The sequence below is a fragment of the Terrapene carolina genome, unplaced genomic scaffold (genome assembly GCF_002925995.2).
Source record: "Terrapene carolina triunguis isolate 2854851 unplaced genomic scaffold, T_m_triunguis-2.0 Scaffold66, whole genome shotgun sequence".
Classification (NCBI taxonomy): domain Eukaryota; kingdom Metazoa; phylum Chordata; order Testudines; family Emydidae; genus Terrapene; species Terrapene triunguis.
The window spans coordinates 17,749,620-17,768,132 of record NW_020664417.1 but is presented as its reverse complement, the minus strand read 5'-3'; the positions used below and the strand labels follow the sequence as shown (position 1 = coordinate 17,768,132).

Sequence of the window (18,513 nt, the reverse complement as noted above, 5' to 3'; positions counted from 1 at the left end):
GCCTTCCTCTTCTCTCCCTAATGCTGTGGATTTGCTAGTGTTTGTTTGGCAGAACTAGATACTAAGTCAAAGGCAACACAAACTTTCTACAGTAGGCTCAAAACTTGGCTTCTTAATATACTCCCCGTAGAAGTTGCTCCTTTCCTAGTTTGGCTGTCAAGTGTGTTTTTTCCAGATGTATAGCATGCTCTATGGAAGGGCATTGATAGTACCAGGAGTTTTAAAAAACTGTTTCGGAATGCCCTCCTGTTCCTTAAACACCTTTGGAGAGTTAGAGAAAGATGTTTATGGTAATAAGGGATTTGAAGCAGGTTCAGTGTCACTCTCCCCAGTTGGGACAGCACTTAACAAGCTTAAGAGCCACATCTGAAAATAATTATGTAAGAGCTTAGTATTAGTCTTACTACAGTACAGCTCTATACGTTAGTTGATTGAAGGAACTGAGCTAAAAAGCCCCATGCTGCTTTCAATGACACCTGTGTAAAGGCAGAGACATTGCGTTTAAAGAGAGGGCAGAGTCTGGCTCTTAAAGCTGATCCAAGGAAGCACTGGGAAGCTGTGGTTCCTAGTGTTTATGACAAACCATCTTATGTGAGGTGAGAGATTAATAGGTCAGAGCATAAACTCAAAGCTTTGTGCTCTTGTGGGGTACACATTAAACTAGAGCCATTCGTGGTGGGACTAGAGCCCTAGTCAGCTGAAGTCACTGCAGTCCCAGAAGAGACGAGTGGGTCCCTGTAGTGGAAAATCAGAACCGGGGGGAGGATTCCTGTCTCCCCCTCTCCCTGGGTGCTCGGTTAGTTTGTCTAGGAGCTGCTTTCTCCTCTAGGCTGTAGGGCAGGCGGTGGATCCCCGCGTGGGCTGTGTCAGGCTGCTCCGGGGCGGTGCTAGGAGCTGCCACCCCCTCCTCCACTCTTCTCTTTAGTACCTGCAGCCGGCTGGGGCAGAACAGAACGCACCGCTCGCCCAGCTGCTAGAAGAGGAGGCGGCCAGTGCACCTTGCCGCGGAGCCACCCCAGCCGGTGCAGCAGCCGGGCTTCCAGGGGGCGATGGCTAGTGGTTCGCCCCGGCACCGTAGCAGCGGAGCCCGCCACCCCCGCTGCCTGGTGCTGCTGGCCGGGGTGTTGCTGTGCAGCCTGGCGGCAGGGCGAGAAGCGCAGCAGGACCCGGACCCGCTTCCCCTCCTCCTGCCCCCGGGACTCGGCGGCGGCGGCGCCCCCGGGCTGCTGGTGGCCGGCAGGGGGCTGTGGGTGCCCTGCGGCCGCTCAGTGGCGCTGGACCCGGCGCGGGACCTGGTGATCCGCGTGCCGCCGGGGGAGACGTGCGAGCTGACGGCGCTGGAGAGCGAAGAGCCGGGCCCGCCCCGCCTCGGCGCCCTCTCCCCCCGGCGCTTCCCCTGCCGCTTCGGCCCCGGTCAGGTCACCTACACCCACTACGGCGCCCCCAGCCCCGGCCGCTACCGCCTGCGCCTCCAGCTGCGCTCGGGCTCGCCGCGCCGCCCGCGCCTCCTGCCCCTGGCGCTGCCCGTGGAGGTGCTGGCCGAGCCGCCGCGCCTGCTCCGCCGCCACCTGCCGCTGGAGGTGGAGTCGCGGCTGGGGCTCAGCCCGCCCCTGGACGGCAACGTGCTGGGCTTCCCCGAGGGCCGCTGCCGCCTCACCGTGCGGCCCCCGTCGGACGGCGGCGCCCTACTGCCCGCCCACGGGCGCCTGGTGGAGTCCGACGGGCGCCCGCTGCCCCCTGGCTACAGCAGCGAGTGCGGCCGCTTCCTGCGGGCGGGGATCCGCTACCAGCACACGGCGGCCGAGCCCTGGCACAGCCGCGACTCCATCCCCATGCGGGTGGAGCTGCTGGGCGGCGCGGAGCAGGAGTACTTCCAGGTGGCGGTGCGGCTGTGGGGCGGCACGGAGAACACGGCCCCCTTCCTGGGCTTCGCGGCGCTGCTGGTGGCTGAGGTGGATCAGTTCGTGCTCACTGCCCTCACCCCTGACATGCTGGCGGCCGAGGACCTGGAGAGCCCCCCGGATCTGCTGCTCTTCAGCCTCACCGCGCCCTGGCCCAGCCCCGGCGGGCGGGAAGGCGAGGATCTCCGGCTGCGGGGCTACCTGCTCAGCACCGACGAGCCCAGCCAGCCACTCACCTCCTTCACCCAGCGGGAGCTGAGGGAGCTGAAGATCGCCTACCAGCCGCCCACGGTGGACTCCGACCAAGAGCGCATCTTCCAGGTGGAAATGAAAGTGTTGGACCCTGAGGGCGCCTCTTCGGAGCCCTTCGCCTTCATGGTGGTGGTGAAGCCCATGAACACGCTGGCCCCAGTGGCTACCTTCAGCCAAGCCGCCGGCCCCCAGCTGATGCTCTTCGAGGGCCAGTCAAGGCCTCTGTCTGGCACTCTGGAGATAAGCGATGAGGACAACCTGAGCGAGGTGAAGGTCTGGGTGACCCGGGGCTTGCGACATGGCGAGCTCAGGGTACTGGGTGCGCCACCCGGACGCAAGTACTTCACAGCAGCCGAGCTGGAGGCTGGGCAGGTAGTTTACCAGCACGATGGCAGCGAGCACAGCTACAATGATAACACTGTGTTCTGCATGGAGGATGGGCAGCACCAGGTGGAGTTTCTTTTCCCCATCATCATTGCCCCTGTTGATGACCAGCCGCCCCTGCTCAACGCCAACACCGGGGTGGTGCTGAGAGAGCGCCAGGCTGTCCAGATCTCGCCCTTCATTCTCAGTGCCACTGACATCGATTCTGAAGAGTCAACTATTCACTTTATACTTCAGGAGGACACTGAGGAGTCTGCCCATGCCTCACGCTCCCACCGCCTGGGTGAGCTGCTCCTGCGCCAGGCAGAGCCACCACCATCCTTTGAGAGCGAAGAGGACGTGGAGGAGGCTGGTGATGCTTCATCCTCCTGGCGCTTTGTGGAAAGTGAGGGTGTGTATGAGAAGGTGGTGAGCGAATGGCTGCAGCAGGACATCCTGGATGGAAAGCTGTTCTACAGGCACACAGGACCCCATAGCACCAGTCCTGTGATGGACCAGTTTCTGTTCTGCCTCCAGGATGACAATGAGCCCCCTAACCAGTCTGGAGAGCAAATGTTCACCATCCAAGTGCAACCAGTAGACAATTTGCCCCCAGAACTGTACCCAGGCACCAGCCTACAGATGACAGTCTTGGAGTACCAAGTGACCCACTTCAGAAAGCGCTATCTGCGCTATACTGACCTGGACACAGATGACAGCGAGTTGAAATACACTCTGCTTACACCACCAGCTGACATAGATGAGAACCACCCTGTGCTGGCTGGAGAGATCGTGCTGGCTGACAACCCTCTCGTGTCCATTACTCAGTTCACCCAAGCCCAGGTGAACCATCAGAAGGTGGCATACCGGCCTCCTGACCAGGAGCTGGGTATCACCCCAAGGGTGGTGCAATTTAACTACAGTGTAGAGGACTCAGCGAGCAACTCTGTGCCAGGGACTTTCACTCTCTTCCTGCAGCCAGTGGACAATCAGCCACCCCAGATCACCAACATGGGCTTCACTGTGCTCGAGGGGAGCAGCTTCCTTCTCACCACTACTCAGTTGGATGCCACTGACCAGGACACGGACACAGATCAAATTATATTCATCTTAATCCAGGCACCCCAGCATGGCCACCTTCGCTACCTGGAGGGGCTGATAGTCCAGGGAGAATCTTTCCTGCTAGATGATATTGCCAGTGGGCGTATATCCTACCAGCACAGTGGTGATGAGTCCACCAATGACTCCTATCAACTGGAAGTGAGTGATGGCATCCACCATGTGCCAATCACTGTTAGGATCACTGTGCAGCCAGTGGATGATGAAAGGCCTAGTATCACTCTACCTGGTGGTAATGGGCTGCTGGGACCCTCTATTGATGTGCTAGAAAATGGTGTCACTGAGATCACTACTTCCCTTCTCCAGGGCACAGATGAGGATACTGATGATCTGGCACTGACTTTCTTTGTGAGAGATCCGCCCAAGCTGGGTGACATTCTGGTAAATCAGGTACCCGTGGAGAGATTCACCCAGCAAGACCTTATCAGTGGGACAGTAGTCTATGCTCACACTGGTGGAGAGATTGGCCTGAAGAAGAGGTATGACTCTTTCAATCTGACCATCTCTGACCTCTCCCATGAGTGGGTGGTGGGAGGCAGCACAGTGCAAGGGGTGTGTGTGTCTGTGACAGTGCTGCCTGTGGACAGCATTGCACCTAAAGTGATTGTGGGGCCCGAGCTGTTCGTTGTCTCGGAGGGAGGGAAGAAAGCTCTGACTCAGCAGCAGCTGGATGCGGAGGATGTGGATACTCCCATGGATGATATTTTATGCACCATCACTGTTCAGTCCACTTCTGGATACCTGGAGAACATCTCTCCAGCGCCTGGGTCTGAAAAGTCTAGGGCTGGCACTGCCATTAGCATCTTCTCCATCAAAGATGTTCACCTGGGACATATCAGCTATGTTCAGAGCATCCACAATGGGGTGGAGCCCTTAGAGGACAGATTCACTTTCTGCTGCTCTGATGGTGTCAATGTCTCCCCACACCACTTCTTCCCCATTATCATCATCCCTACCAACGATGAAAAGCCTGAGCTGTTTGTGCGTGAGTTTGTGGTGCTGGAGGGGATGAGTCTGGTTATTGACACGCCCATCCTCAATGGTGCTGATGCTGATCTTCCCCCAGACCACCTGCACTTCTTCATCAGTGTTCCCCCCAAGCATGGGCGAATTGTGCAGCAGCTGACAACTGGCACCATACCCATCCACAACTTCACACTGGAGGAGATCCAGGAAGCCTCCAGCATTGTCTATGAGCATGATGACTCCGAGATTAAAGAGGACAGCTTCAAAGTCCAGCTAAGTGATGGCCAGCACACAGTGGAACAGAAAGTGTTGATCATGGTGATCCTTATGGATGATGAGACCCCTAGGATGACTATCAATGATGGGCTGGAGATAGAGATTGGTGAGTCCAAGGTCATCACTAACAGAGACCTTAAAGCCACAGACATAGATTCAGAGGACAGGAACCTCACCTACATCATCCGCTTGGCACCCAGGCAGGGTCTTCTGCAGCATGTGAGCAAACACAGGGAGCCGTTAGGCAACATTACAGTGGGTATGAACTTCACCCAGGATGATATAGACCAGGGTTTTATCCGTTATGCTCATACTGGCCAACAAGGGGTCCGTGACCTGGTTAAATTTGATGTCACTGATGGCATTAACGCCTTGATAGACAGATACTTTTATATTACCATCAGCGGCATTGACATAGTCTTCCCTGAGGTGATTAACAAAGGGGTAACTCTGAAAGAGGGTGGGAAGGTGACTCTCACAACTGATCTGCTCAGCACTAGTGACATTAACAGCCCTGATGAGAACCTGCGCTTCAGCATCACCCGGGCCCCTACCCGAGGACACTTAGAGAGCTCGGACAATCCTGGGGTGCCTGTTGCTTCCTTCTCTCAGCTCCAGCTAGCTGGCAATAAGATTTACTACATCCACACTGCAGAGGATGAGGTGAAGATGGACAGCTTCGAGTTTGAAGTGACAGATGGCTATAATCCGGTCTTCCGCACCTTCAGGATCTCCATTACGGATGTAGACAATAAAAAGCCAATTCTGACTATCAATGACCTTGTGGTTGAGGAAGGGAAGACCAAACTGATTACCCCCTTTGAGTTGACTGTGGAAGATCGGGACACCCCTGACCATTTGCTCCGTTTCACGGTTACCCAGGTCCCTGTCCATGGCCGGATTTTATATAACAGTAGCTATCCTGTGACCAGCTTCACCAAACTAGATTTGAATGAGAATCTGATCAGCTATAGACATGATGGCACAGAAACCAGCCAGGATAGCTTCTCGTTCACTGTGGCTGATGGGACTCACACAGACTTTTACATTTTCCCTGATACCATCCTGGAGACTCATCAACCCCAGCTGTTGAAGATCCAGATCAATCCCCTGGACAATGGGGTGCCACAGTTAGTGGTGAACAAAGGTGCCCCAACTCTGAGAAACCTTCCGACTGGACACTTGGGCTTCTTGATCACCAGCAAGTCACTGAAGGCAGAAGACCGAGACAGCCCACACAAACTGCTGAAGTACAAAATCACAGATGGCCTAGAGCATGGATTCATCATTAATATTGGCCTTGGAAATGAGAGCATTAACACATTTACACAAGGTTGGTGCTAATGGATTTAATCATTTACAGCCTGTAGATCCAGGAATATACCTTAGACAATTCACTTGCTCACTTATGAGGTAATTTAAAGTTAAACTGGGTTGTCTTTTAAAAATGACAAAAACTTAAAAGATCTTAAACCATTTACAAGGTACATGGGTAGCTTTGAAATTACAAATAAATACATTTTAAAAGGAAGCTGAAAGTCTTGTTTTACCTGCCAACACTTAACCTAAAGTTCTCTCAAGACTTGATAACATTCCTAATGTGTGGTCTAGTGGTTAGGTCCTGGTACAATGCATCAAGAGGCATAGGGTAAAATTTTCAAAAGCACCTGCGGATAACAGACTTTGGGATTGTGGGACTCACCCTAGTGCTCTAAAACTAGCTGTGTAGGCAGCACTTTGAAGTTGCAGCTTGGGCTGGAGCTCCAGCTCTAAAGCCTAGAGATGGGGGTTGGTTTCAGAGCCTGAGCTGCAACTTCAATGTGGTGTGTATTCAGCTATTTTTAGAGCACTAGCATGAACCCCGCAAAATCGAATCTGTTGACCCAGACTGGGAGGCTTGCTGCTGGTTTGTTTCCATGGGCTGTGTAGACATACTTTATGTGATTTAGGAGCCCATGGCCTATTGACTTTCAATGAGACTTGAAAGGGGTGCCTAAATCACATTTGAAACTGGGACTTGTGAGCCTAAATCACGGAAATACTTTTGAAAATTTTAGCCTTCGCCTCTATTCCTGTCTTGCTGTGTAAGCTCTGAGAAGTCATTCCAAGTTTCTGTGCTTTGGTTTCACCATCTGTAAAAATGGGGCTGAAAATGTTTGGAGATTTACTGATGATGTGTCAAAGTCTGATCTGGGACCCTGTCACAGGACATAAGTAATTTCCATGGATAGCAATGTGGAGTTACTCATCTCTTTCAGGGGGAGAATCAAGTCTTAATTTGGCCCCAGAAGTGCTTTGACTCTAGACCTCCGTTCCACCTCCCATGGGTAGATTCCTGAACAAAAGATGGGGACAAAGGTAAAAGGGGGAAGGCAGCCACCTTTGTTTCTGGATTTAGAAAAAGAAGAAAAAGCTATTAGGTTGCAAATCTGCATGATTTCAGATTTTGAGTTCTTTATCACTTTACTTAAAAGTCTTTCAGTTAATCTTTCAAGCTCTAATATAGTAAAAATTGTTTACAATTCAGCTGGGAATGTTCCACACCTGTAAAGAATTATGATTTCAATTAACTAAAAGTACTGAAATCAACTATGAGGCAAGCAGGTGCTATTGCTATTGAAGTCCACAGGAGTTAACACACACATATGGCAGGACATTTGCATTGCTGAGTTGGGTATGAAGAAATAGATATTTTAAGATGCATAAAGAGTGTTCACGTAAAACTGAAGCTGTCAACTTATTTCTTGTGTGTGAAGAAGCAAAAGTAAAAGATCGTCAGTGAGCTTTGACTCAGACTTTTAGTAAGTTCAGAAATAGTCACAGTATAAAGTAAAATTAATTAAAATTCCCACACTTCCCACTATTTCATCTGATACCCAGTCATTTGGAATAGTTTTGTGTGTTACAGTTTTTTTTTTTTTTAAAGCACAAAACTATGGGGATCAAGTTTTACTCCCCAATATATAATTTAGGCGTAGCATAGTCATTCTCATTATAATGTTGGTGATGAGTTTCTGAAAACTAGATTTGCAATTAATTTAAACTTTTAAATAATATATTAAAGAACAGATTAAATCACAACAGAAGTTAGTTTTTAGCTTTAAATTAGTAATCAGGTTAATTACTGCTGCATTGCAGAGCAAGGACCATGGTAGGAACTAATGCTACCGCAATAGAGTTTGAGTTCTTGTTTATACAATTTAAAGTGATACATCTTCTAAAACTGGCTTTTTCTTTGTCTAAGACAATGTTAAAGTATTATTCTTCAAAAACAATTAGTAATTTATGGGACAACTATCAAATATTGTTTATTGAATTAAAATACTAACGTTCAAAATGTATTGGTAAGTGTTATATTCTGCAGTAAAATGCTTTGGTGATTCACTAGTGTGTTTCTTTTATCAGCTGATATTGATGAAATGAAGATCAGCTATGTCTTGAAAGAAGGTGATAGCTCTACCAGTGACATCTTCTACTTCTCCATTGAAGACAATGGTAAGGTTATACTTCTTATATGTATATACTTTAAAATGAGATCCAGCAACAGAATAGTATTGATATTGGAATTGATAAAATACTTCACTCTATTTTACTGCAAGTTCATGAGTTTTATGTACAGTTTTATACTGAGATAATGGATGAATCACTTATTAAATATATAATGTTAAAATTAATGTAAATTGCTAAGGCAAACTAAATGGTGTAAGAAATTCTTAATGGGTTACAAAATCTTTCACCATGGGGTTACTAATTCAAATCTTGCCACAGTTCAGTAGTAAGTAGAAGTTGTTACTATATGATTGCTGTTCTGTGGAAAGCTGTTGTTGGTTCTAGTCCAGTTCCTAGTGTTCAGCCAAGCGCATTACAAAAACTTAATACACCGCCACCTGGATATAACGCGACCCGATATAACATGAATTCGGATATAACGCGGTAAAGCAGCGCTCCGGGGGGCGGGGCTGCGCACTCTGGTGGATCAAAGCAAGTTCGATCTAACGCGGTTTCACCTATAACACGGTAAGATTTTTTGGGTCCCCAGGACAGCGTTATATCGAGGTAGAGGTGTGTTACTATAGGTGGCCCTTGTTAATAGTGAAGCAGAGAGACCAAGGACAGAATCAGCATGGAGGCTGAACACTACATTGCCTGCACACCCCAAGAGTTGGTCCCTCTAGATCAAGATTGAGATACTGGTATGCTGCTGATAGGGCAGCCTAGTTAAATTTGTACTGCTGTCGCCTATGCTGGGGCCATCTTTACATGATGTGAATTGTCATAGCTCTATGGACTTAAATGAAGTTATGACAATCCACACCAGCCAAGGATCTGCTGTCCAAGTATCTGTTTTGTGTACTTCAGTTTTCAGTGATGTCAGTTTGGCATTATTCACCTTATGAACACTGGTAATGCATGCAGTTTTTTCCCCTTTTCAGTAACGATTTATCTGAATGAAATAGTTGGTGTATTTTGCTTGTTTGTTTTAACAAGGGCTCAATCCTGCAAGTGTTTTGCATTCTGAATTCTTATTGAAGTTAACAGGAGTTCTGCATATGGGTCCTAGTTGAGGGAAGACAGGAAGATTCATTCTGTGATATTTGATATTGAATTTTGCAGACTGAGTAACATCTGTCATTATATGCTGCAAACTTCCTATCTGATTCAATGTAATGAGGCTAATGGAGGTTCTGTGTGTGGAGGGCTTGCAGGATCAGGCCCTAAATGTAACATTCCATAAAAATTGCATTTTTTTTTAAAATGCACCCCTTTTGAGTGTTCGCTATCAGTCCTTGAACGAAGGCTGTAACAGCATTAAAATACTTTCTCCAAAATGGTTGACCCAAAATCAAATCTAGGTGCTGGTACAATGACTGGCACCACATTGTCTGAATTCAGTGTATTATCTCCTGTTCTAATTATAGGAAACAAGGAAAACGTCCCAGTAAATGGTGCTCTTTTTGAATGGTGACCGCTGTATTCTATTGAAAAATGGAACTGATTCTGTTCTCACTTTGTGCCAGTGTACTTCACTGTAATTAATAGAGATATACCAGTTTAAAACTGGTCCAAAATTAGATTCTGGACCAATGATCACATTTATTCTTAGGCCCATATCTTCCTTTCCAGAGGTAAAAAGGTATAGAGGAAAAAAATGGGCTGCCTCTAAGAGTCAGCGAGCAGCTGGGAGTTTGGGCTGCAGATCATGCAGAGGCTGACATGCTGCACAGCTAGCAGTTGAAAGGCATCCTGATATCCACCCTTCCCATCAGCACAGGCAGCGATGGCTGGAACATTTTCTTTTGTCATTGACCTCCTTTACCACCTGCCATTAGTTCAGACTCTCCTCTGGTGTGTCAAAGCCAGAGAGGAGGAGTTGCTGTTGCTTCCTACAGTGGTAGTTCACTATGCAAGTGGCACTGTAAATTGTGACCCTTTGAAAGGGGATTGTACCCTGCAGAGTGCCTCTTTCCCCACTCCTTCCCTCTCCAGTTAGCCATACCTTTATTATCGGAAAGCTGAGTTTGTTGACTGGGCTTCAGGCAGCTGCTTAGCAGCGGGGAGATGTTACTGCATGTCACACCCATCCACAATCTAGCTCTATGGAAGGGTTTCAAGATCAGGTCCCTGAGCTTATAATTACAAGGAAATAGAATCACAAGAATGACTTTGCATATTTATTGTATCATATCAGATGGAAATAGCATGTTATTTACAAATAGGACAAATGTCACAATGTGCAGGTGTTAATACAAAAATAGTTGAACTGTACATTGTTGCATGGAGACAGCTCACATATTCACTAGCGACTTCCAATAAAAATTGGTGTTTAGCTTGTGCCTGGGATTTACAGAGTTTAGAATGTAGGAAATGTAAAAATAAATAAATAAAATAAATGAGCTTGGGAAAAAGACCTAACTTACAGCAAAAAAGCCAAGGCAAATGGTCATGAGCAGAGTTTGTACTTTCTCCTCAGAGTACTCAAAAGTACTTCATATTATTAAAATAAAAATGTGTTAAAACAACATTATGGATGAAAAATCAACCACACTAAGGGTACGTCCAGGCTACCCACTGGATTGGCGGGTAGCGATCGATCTATCAGGGATCGATATATCGCGTCTCATCTAGACGCGATGTATTGATCCCCAAACGTGCTCCCGTCGACTCCGGAATTCCACCAGGGCGAGCAGCGGTAGCAGAGTCGACGGGGGAGCCGCGGCCGTCGATCCTGCGCCGTGAGGACGGGAGGTAAGTCGAAATAAGATACATCGACTTCAGCTACGCTATTCCCGTAGCTGAAGTTGTGTATCTTACATCGACACCCTCCCCCCCAGTGTAGACCAGCCCTATAGCTCTAAGTTATTCCTCTTTCAGCAGCCGTAGCTTGAACCCTTGTACATATACGGCTAAATTGTTGCATAAAACCGTGTGAACTTACCTCATTTGTGGTAATCCTTGTTTCTGCTGAAGATCCAACTTTAATGTTCTCTGATTCCAAATCACTCTGATTTTTTTGGTATCACTTTAAAATTCATTAAGACACACTGTGAAAATGAGAGAACAGAAATCTGACATAAATGTCAGTGTTCTACCCACAACAGTTTATTACACAGACCCTTACAAGGTCACATGTTGGAAAAAAGAAAGCTGATCACAATAAAACAAATCAGTTTCCCAGCCAGTTACTCCACGAGACATATGGGAATGTGAGCCATGTATGTTGGTGGTATATGTTTATATGACTTAGCAGATGGATGAAGTCTAACAAAGTGCAGGAAGGAATTACAACCTATTGGGTAGATCTGGCATCCAAAGCTTGTAAAGGAGCTGCTTTTATAAAGGTTTCTGTAATTACAATGAACGTGCTAAAAGAGTTCCATTCTTAATGGCTTTCAGGATTGCTCTGTGTTTAGATGTCAAAAGATGCTTAACAAAATGGTGTCATGAGCCGAAAGATGGGTGTGAAAGGCAAAGGATTTTTAGAATGTCAGAAGATAAAACAAATGCAAGTAATGAAAAGCTAGTGGCTGTAAAAGTGTCTGGTTAGATTTTAATATTGACCAATTACTTAGTGGAGAGCTAGAGAAATTTAATGTGATGCTGTGGTGTTTTGAAAAGGTGGGCTACATTCCATTTGCTGAAAACAATTTTCTGAAATAAAGGCAGCGTATGAAGCCAGGGCAAATGCAGTCCACCCCTCTGCTGCTGCGGAGCACCCTCTGGCATTGGAAATGGTGTGGCTATTCTACATACAGGAGAGAGATGGACTTTGGGCAGAAAGAAGGCTAGGTTGTAGATATGCACCTCATTTTATAACAGAGCCCAGCTCTGCACGGATTCCTTGCCTGCCGCATGCACAGCGTGGGGGGGAGTGGGTGGGGTAACGTGTGTAAGCAACAAGATTCAAAGCACTTTCAGATTGGGGAAGGATAAGCTATTAGGCTACTGTAGCCTCCGCAGAATAGCTCCATAGCCTGAGTGGGGAGGATATATTCTTTCACCCTGTTCTCTAGCGATACCTAGTATGTTGTTCAGGATGGGCCAAATTCAGGGATTCTGCCTCCTCCGTGCAGGACTCCTGCTCAACAATGTCTGTTTTTTCTTACCCAACTGAATAAATACAGGCATTTTTGAAATCCTATAGAGAGCTATTTTGTTGCATGATTTTGCTTAAACAGTTAAGGCCATAGGCCAGAAAGCCCTAGAGCAGTGATACTCAGACCTCAGTAGTTCAGGAGCCAAATTAGCAATCAACATTATGCAGGAGAGCCACAGTACTGTGAATTCTTTGTTTCATTTACTATAGTGCGCTCGCTCTCGCGCTCTCTCTCTCTCTCTCTAATATTCTCCCAGCAAATAAGTTAACTTAGTGCAAGTTGATAACTTAATTGGTTAATTACACAGTAAAAGCATCCTGAGTGGTTAATAACTTTGATTAATAATTAAATCAGTGTTTAATACCATGTGCTGCAAAGAGTTGCAGGAGACACATTAAAGAGCCACTGGTGGCTCACGAGCCTCAGTCTAGGGTATCACTGCCCTAGAGCAAATGCAGAGACACTGGGGTTTGGAAGCCAAACTCAATACTACTTTTGCAGGGGAGCAAATCCCATCTGCAGCTCCAATGAGAGAATTTGGAGGAAACTCTACAAGAGCTTTTTCCTAGGATCATTTCCACAAGTTTTCCCACAGGGTACTTGTTCTCTTCTCACCTATTTTACAGTCACTTTTGACTGAAAGCAAAACTGCAAGAAGGAAAGCAAAGGTGTCCTGTTGCGGTTAAGTGAACAGGTTTGTGTACAGATTCTTTACCCAGGAGTGTTTTAAAAAAAAAAAACAACAGCTTTGGGACTGAGCACTCAGTGCCCCACGTAAGCAGGCTAGGGGCATTTCAGCACACTTGTAATGTAAACTTTTGCTGCTTTCCTCCTTTGATATGCCTGTGAAGTGTTGTTCTTTCCCAATCCTAGACTCCGTCATAGTGTGATGTCCCATCATGCACTTTGCAAACTCACCATCGAACAGCACTGGAGTATGCAGACTGATAGCAATTTAGCTTAATTCCTGCCCTCCTCCCCAAGTTCCTGTGGTATTTCACTGCTTTGTAAAATTGTCAGCTGGCCATAATCTAAAAGCCAAGCTTTACAAAATCCTGTGCCTAAAGTTAGACTCCAAAATCCTCACATAGCAGCTTAATAAGCAGCCTGATTTTCAAAAGAGCTGAGCACTTCAGTGAGAATTGTTAGGTGTCAGCACTTTTGAAAATCAGGCCACTTATGCAGGGGCCTGTCTTTAGGCACTGATTTTTTTTTTTTTTTTTTTTTAAATCTTGGTTTTAGTCCTTAGAGAGTTATTAAAACTATCACTCACTTCAATGAGAGTTTTGTCAAGGTTAGGAATGCAGGACTTATCCCAGTGTTCTTACTACATGTCCTTTATTTGAAAAGAAGATTTAAGACATCTATGGAATACTGGGAAGGGAACAGTCACTTACCTTAACCCTATAGACAGTGTGAATGCTGTTTTTCATCATAGATGATATGCCACCAAAGAGAATGCATTACTATTGTTTGTTGTTTTACAATAACACCTAGCAGTGTCAATCAAGATGGGGAGGGACCTTATTGTGCTAGGTGCTGTACAAACATCGAACAAATAAGCCCCAATGAGATTTTGCATCCTGGCATGATGACCATAGTGGGAGCTGGCAATTGGAAGCTCTTCTAAAACCTAAGAAATCAGGAAAAAATCCTGTAAATTAGTATTAAAATGTGCTTAAATATATTCTTCTGTTTATAGGTGTACAAAGGGCTAATGTGGAAGTTGTAATTCTTGATTTCATTTTGCTGATCACCTGTAAGTAAGGGCCGGATCCTGATAAAATAGCAGAAGTGCCAATCGGCCAGATTCTGCTCTCTGTTACACCATTGTAAATCTGGAGAATCTCCACTGATTGAGTGGAAGGTCTTTGGATTAATCTGTGTGCACCTAATTTCAATGGAAGCAGGTCTGGGTCCTAAAATGTAGGTATAGGAGGCTGACAGCTATGGGTGGTTGGCAGGAGGCCACATATGTTTGTCCCAAAGTGTCCTATAATGAGTGTGAGCGCAGATTGGCTGTTACAGATTAACACCTACTTCTAGTTTGATTATCATCTTGATTCAGATGCTGGATGAGTGAATCTGACAAGATTCTTACTTTCCAGGATATCCTGACACCATTGTACAAAGATTAATGATCACTTCTGTATTTCTTTTGCTTTCAAAACAAAATGACTGAATCTGATAGGAACTTGCCTCCTTGCATATACTGGAACAGCATTGGGCAAGCATTATCTTGTTCCACTACATAGCTGAATAATGCAAGCATCTTTCTATCAGAGAATAATGCAGGAAAAATATTGCAGAACAGGAACTATCCGACAATAGGATGGGTGGAGCAGAAGCTTTGATTCTTCCCTGTTGGTCTCCAGACATGGTGGAAATTCGCTAGGAGATCAGGGCATTGTGGCTTGTGGGATTGAGGTGGGATGGAAAAAATGGAGGAGCTCTTTGTGGTAAACTCTCCTTGAGCCTCGGAGGATTTCCAGTCAGAAATCAACCCAGACTGTCTACACAGAACACAGACATTTCTAGTGGTCAACCAGAGTAGTGCAATATAAGTAATTAAAAATACCCATACCCTTATTATGCAAATCTCTGTGCTCTGGCTAATGATTGCCCACAGCCAATCAGCGTGCAGGTAAGTGCATACTTGAGAAATAAGTTATTGTTATGAAAGTATCTGCACCCTGAGTGAATGAGACAATTCAGTTCAGTACATTTCCTGTTAATGATGTAACTAGTAGTCCCTAGTTATACCTATTATATTTCCTCACCCTATTTCAGTACAAATCTTTAGTCAAACCACAATCACATTTCATTTTTATGCTAATTATCTTCAAATTTCTCTTCTGTTATTGTTTCTTGATTTATGAACCATTACATCATTTTATGGAAGTCAGAATAATTTAAAATTTCAACCCTGGTATAACTCAACTGATTTCAGTGGAATTATATCTGGGAAGCATTTGTCTTATGTTTACAAACAAAGATGGAATAATAGTCATCTTGGAAGTGTACAGCCTTCCTAGTCTGAATGAAACCAATTTCCTTTCCTAAGTTGGGTGAGTAAATTATTTCATTCAGCTTTAGTCTAGTTTAGGAACTAGAAGGCCTCTGCTTCATGATCAATAAATGCACTAAGTCATACTTCATAGATGGCACTTTGTATCCTTGGCAACATTACAGCTGGAAGGATCTTCTCTTTTAAGAGCCAATAGAGTAGTCAATAGACAAAGCTATGAGAGACTGCAAATGGCCTTTGGTCTGTACTCCCTTTGATGAAAGAAAAAAGTTGAACATAGGCCAGCTGGGAAGAAATTGGCAAAAAAGAAAATAGATTTCTCGAGCCAATTATTTTCTAGCCCATTTTGTAATGCCATGTAACTGATGCCATTAAACAACACATAGGGCTATTCATTTATGACAGGTTGGAAATGCATTTCTTGTTTTCTTTTGCTAACATTGCACTTAGTATGCAGGAAAAGGCGCTATGAATTGCCACCTACTTTTCTTCCAGATGTCTTATTTTGCTGTCAGTTGATGAATATGTGAGTCCTTCACTGGTCATGGCATGACTAACTTGACTAACTGCAAAACGATTAGAAAAGCTGGGGGAGGGGGAACCACACACAGTGAACAGATGGTGACTTTCATTACTTATAGACTAGGGGACACAAGGAGGTCTGTATAACTGGGAGCCTGTTTTTAGACATTTCATCAGCAATACTTCTAGTCTCTGCTAAACTGAGCAGTCCTATCAGATAAATTACTAGGCCATAAATGTACTATAGGATATTACTTTCTATAAATAAAATGGAATAAGAAAGCTGGTGTCTGATTAAGGCAGTTGTACTGTGGGAGTAAATTAAAATGTAGCTGTTTGTATTTATAAACGAAAGTGGCTAGAAGTTATTTATTGTCTGGGTTTTTTGTATGCTAACATGACTGCCATAACTTCAGGTAAAACTACGTGACCATTGTCAATTAAGTGGGTATCATCAGGAGCGCCGCTAGCTTTTCTGCCGCCCTAGGCGGCGGAAGGTCCCGCCCCGAAATGCCTCCCCCCACAGAGGCGGCGGAAGGTCCCGCCGCCGAAATACCGCCGCGGTCGCCACCCCCTAGATTGTAGCACCCTAGGCGACCGCCTAGGTCGCCTAATGGGTTGCACCGGCCCTGGATATCATATCAATGAGTAGCAGCTGTCCAATGCAGAAAATAAGCAAACTGAAAATTAGAGGGAAAATAATTTTTTGTCCAGTCACTTTGGCTTGCAATAATGTTAGGAGTTACTTTTACTTCTTATTGGTACAAGTAATTGAGAGAGAAGTGTTATCTTTTAAGATGATGATGTCCCTTTTAAATCACATAATTTAATTTATGGGGGAAAGAAAGCTTTCTTTAATACACTGATTACAAATGTGAGTTGTTTTGATCTGCAACGTAAGTATGATCTGCCAATTAGGGGAGTTACTGGGTAAGTTTATTCATGGTGTGCATGCATGAGAGAGTGTGACAGACTCCAGACCAAATTTTCAAAAGGGTGGGGTCTCCCTTTTACCTGCACAAACTGTACCCACTACTGAATTGTCGGTGCAAATCTGAGCACTAGCTCCTCAACTGATTACATCACAGATTGTGCCGTTAGATGCCCAATTATTCAGATTTGTGTCCATGGTTCATTTTACAGGCACAAGTGTTGGCAAAAATTGAACCCACAAAAGGAGGTATGGTTCAGATATTTTTAAAATGTACTTTTAAATCTGAGTGAGGCAGTGTCATAATATGATGTTTGTTCAAAGAAACAATATGTAATTTGCAATATACTCAGAACCTATTATTGTTTGACTTTACTCTATGCTGTCATTTAAATACTGAAGAAGTCATTATTTTTCCTGATGCTTTTCATGCAAACAGCAATAGACTGAGTAGTGGGCACCAAACAAGACCTCTCCACATTCTTTTATGTTCAGCGATTCTATATATAAATAACTCTCTCTCACCTGGAGGCTTCACCTTTTCCTTTTATAGTTGTTAGTACCCTTAACCTTTTGACATCCACTATCATTGCTGCCCTGGAGACCTCTTTTCAATTACTGTAGCAAAAAGAGTAAGGAGAGTTAACTGATGCTGGAGGCTACAAGGTTTTGCTGATATCCTGCAAGACTAGTTCAGACATCTTCTAAGCATTGCATGGAAAGCTGTTTTTAAGCTTACATTTCCATTGGATAAGGGAATTTTACTGCACTATTTTAAAGATGATCTGCTCACCATTAAAAAAAAAAATTAAGAGTATTTCCCTATTATCAGCTCAATGCCCAAATAAACCTACCGGTAAGGGACACTTACCACATTAGTAATATAAAGTATGTGGGTTTTTTTGTTCTGTGGGTCCTGCTGGGGATAGCTCCCAACATGCCTGGGGTGAAATCCTGGCCCCCTTGATGTTTATGGAAGTTTTGTCATTGACATTAATGGGGCCAGGATTTCAACTATGGACTCCTACCCACCAAAGACTGGTAGTTGTGCAATTACGCTACATGTGGGGTTAAGGAAAATCCTGACATTCTCCAATAGTATGATGCTTTCTACATTTTTTTTCTTGTTTTATACCAATCACAAAATTAAAGAAGGAGATTCAGCTACACAGTTCAGATTCAGGTCTGAACTTCCTCAGAGTTCAAGATGTGTGTTCTGCATAGGCCCATTGCAGTAAGAAGTCTAAACTGCAAAGTTCAGATTCAGATCAGATCCAGATTCAGACTGCTTCAAGGTTGGAATAAGAGATGGAGCTGAACCAGGCCCCTGGATCAGACCCCCATCTCTAATATGAATGTTAAATGCTATAGAACAATTTGATTCCCCCTTCCCCTCCACCCCCGCTTCCTCTGTATAAGTACTTATTGCTCTTTTGTCACCTCTCATCTGGGAATAATGTGCCATCAACCTGGCATAGTTTACATTGTAATTTCTTCCCATCCTTAGATTTTTCCATGAAGTGGACTTGTTTAGCCCTTAGTGATTGAAACTTAATGTTC

General features: G+C 45.2%; 1 protein-coding gene across 1 annotated transcript in view; it reads left to right on the top strand.

Moving 5' to 3' along the window:
• Positions 1 to 1,049: 1,049 nt before the first annotated feature.
• The window catches only part of FREM3 (FRAS1 related extracellular matrix 3), a 110,127-nt gene continuing 92,663 nt past the window's right edge, over positions 1,050 to 18,513 (top strand). The window contains exons 1-2 of the mRNA XM_026647824.1: positions 1,050 to 6,210; positions 8,283 to 8,372. Of these exons, the coding sequence (XP_026503609.1) occupies positions 1,050 to 6,210; positions 8,283 to 8,372 (5,251 nt within the window). The remainder of the gene's footprint in view (positions 6,211 to 8,282; positions 8,373 to 18,513) is intronic.